The sequence below is a fragment of the Aplysia californica genome, unplaced genomic scaffold (assembly GCF_000002075.1).
Source record: "Aplysia californica isolate F4 #8 unplaced genomic scaffold, AplCal3.0 scaffold00067, whole genome shotgun sequence".
Taxonomy (NCBI): domain Eukaryota; kingdom Metazoa; phylum Mollusca; class Gastropoda; order Aplysiida; family Aplysiidae; genus Aplysia; species Aplysia californica.
The window spans coordinates 1,497,916-1,500,415 of NW_004797337.1; the positions used below are offsets into that span (position 1 = coordinate 1,497,916).

Consider the following 2,500-nt stretch of genomic DNA (forward strand, 5'->3'; position numbering starts at 1 on the left):
TCCTCCTCCTCCTCCTCCTCCTCCTCCTTCTAATCAGCATCATCATGATCATCCAATATTAACATCAACATAAAGCACACATATCTAAAACTTACACTTTTTATTTTGAAATAGATGTTGGACAGTTCTCAGCTGCAAAAGGTCCAATGTTACGACCGTTCCACCTAAATTAGCGTTCAGGTTTTTGTACTAATTAAACTTATCAAGAATAAGCAAGCAGTGCTCTGGATGCTACTTCTTGATTTCCCCCAGTACAGCACGTTTATTTTATTTTTTTTCTTTCTTACTTATATCGGGATCCTACTTTTTAATCTTCTGGTTAAATATAGGTTTTATTCTCGAGTCAGATCAATGATTGTCATGGTTCTTCGGGTTACAGTAAGTATTCTTTTACTCTCCAGCTCCTTTTTTCCCCAAGAATATACTTATAACAAATTTTTGTCCTTGCAAATTCAATACTGAAACAGATTTCGTTTATCGCGTCAAGTCTAGATACAAAGACACCATTATCGTATCCTCTCGGAAGAGAACAGACTTGACGTAATAATGTTTTCGTCACTTCCGTCTAAGATCACGCTGTGGTGTCCCCCGGGGCGGTCATTGACATCTGCTGCAGACGACACATTCCACGCTGCTCACGTCTGCCGGATTTCTATTTCAAGCTAAAAAATCCAGGTGCTATAATTATTTGTCTAATGGAGACGGGTCTAAAATATGCATGTCTGGTTGATCAACAACCCCACCTCCATCATCCCACCCCATGAAAAAAAATCCCCCCAAAAACAAGAACAAACAAACAAACAAACAAACAAACAAACAAACGAACAAACCCCAACCCCCTCCCTAAAAAAAAATATGTGAGGTAGCGAGGTGGAATCAGGCTCTCGTCAATTTTTGGGCATGTAGAGTTATTGGTATAATCTTAAAGCTTGTTCACTTGTGTTTATTTGGATGAAAAAAATATCTATTTATCTTGAATACAAGTCGAGATATTTGCGAAAGAAGGAGGTGGGGATAACATGTTTTCAGAGATAAAATTATTAGTGAGAAAATGGCCGCCAAAGAGTAGTTATTTCCTTAGCTTAAGAGTCCGTGATAACTGAAAATTAACATTTTTTGTGCCTTTAATCAACGTTTTTCAGAAAAATCCACTCAGAAATGAGTTCTTTATTGGGCGTGAAAGGTGTTGAGCCGAAAAATAAAAATTTGATAAAAATTCACTAACCTGCGGGAAAATGCAAGTTTCTTCACTTTGATTATTTTGACGAGATATTTATATATATATACATCTTATATATATATATATATATATATATATATATATATATATATATATATATATATATATATATATATAATATATATAGATTATACATATACATGTGTATATATAATTTAAAATAAAGAAAAAAAGTTAGATAAAGGTTGTTTGAAGCCGATGTCTCAGACGTAGAGAAAGTGGGAGTGTCCGCTTTGCAAATCCTGGATCTTCGCCTACTAGCCTATTTCATAAATCAATACTGCCATTTGTCTCCCTTCGTAGAGTTCTTTAAACTGTGGGATGTATCAAGGGAGTTGTTAAATCTAAAAGTTTAAAATAAAAGTCAGTAGAGGCCACCACTGGAAGGTCAAACATTTCTTTTCTGACACTTCTGTCTGTAGGCCTGGTTTTTCCCCAAGAACTGAATTACCATCAGTGTGTTGGCGTAGTTTCTAAAAAAAAGCCCTACAAAACCCGCACAGACCAAGTTTTAAAAAATCCCCTTAAGGCAATAAAGTAAAGGAAACAAGACATTGATATATGGGGGTACTTACAAATGTCTCAGACTGGTTAGTCCAGCAAAACTTGCTTGGTTAAAGTTGTTGATGTCGCAGCCTTTCAGAAGTCTAAGTAAAAAAAGGGACAAATTATCAGTTTTAGACAGTACTCTCGAAAGTACACAAACACTTATAATCGCTTAACATCTGTATAATTTTTTTTTATGAAGTTGGAAAACGCTGCCACTTGACCGTAGTCGAGGATTCTAACAGTGGTTTAGTGGAGGGCCATTCAATAGGCATAACGTAATAATAATTACAAAGCCAATGCTCCGCAAGATGGTTCACTCTTTAAAATAAAACACACCCTCGACAATTCTTGTGCAATAGTATACGGTGTCACTACCACAGGTACAACTAAAACCTTTTGATTTTGCTCCTCTTCTCAAAATTCAACATCTTTAAGAAAAATCTTTCACAGCTACTATTTGCATACAGAATACACGTACGTCACTCCTTGATCATAGCATCACAGGCCCAATAATACTTATAGTTGTCTGTACTGGTACTTTCAGTTTTTAAACAAAAACATTTGGTAAGACTTTTACGGACTTGCAACACACTTCGGTCATATGTGCCAAAGATTAGATGTGTTACAAGAGACTAACAAACATGAAAAAGGAGGAGAGATAAGGACGACAGATGTTTGATAGGAAAAAAGGAGGAGCTAACTACACCAAAG

At 35.8% G+C, this 2,500-nt stretch overlaps 1 protein-coding gene across 1 annotated transcript in view; it reads right to left on the reverse strand.

Annotated features, from left to right (window-relative positions):
* LRRTK (leucine-rich repeat receptor tyrosine kinase) overlaps positions 1-2,500 on the reverse strand; it is a gene marked incomplete at its 3' end in the record, with an annotated part of 149,291 nt that overhangs the window by 50,156 nt on the left and 96,635 nt on the right. Inside the window, 1 exon segment of the mRNA NM_001245993.1 lies at positions 1,818-1,887. Within this exon segment, the coding sequence (NP_001232922.1) occupies positions 1,818-1,887 (70 nt within the window).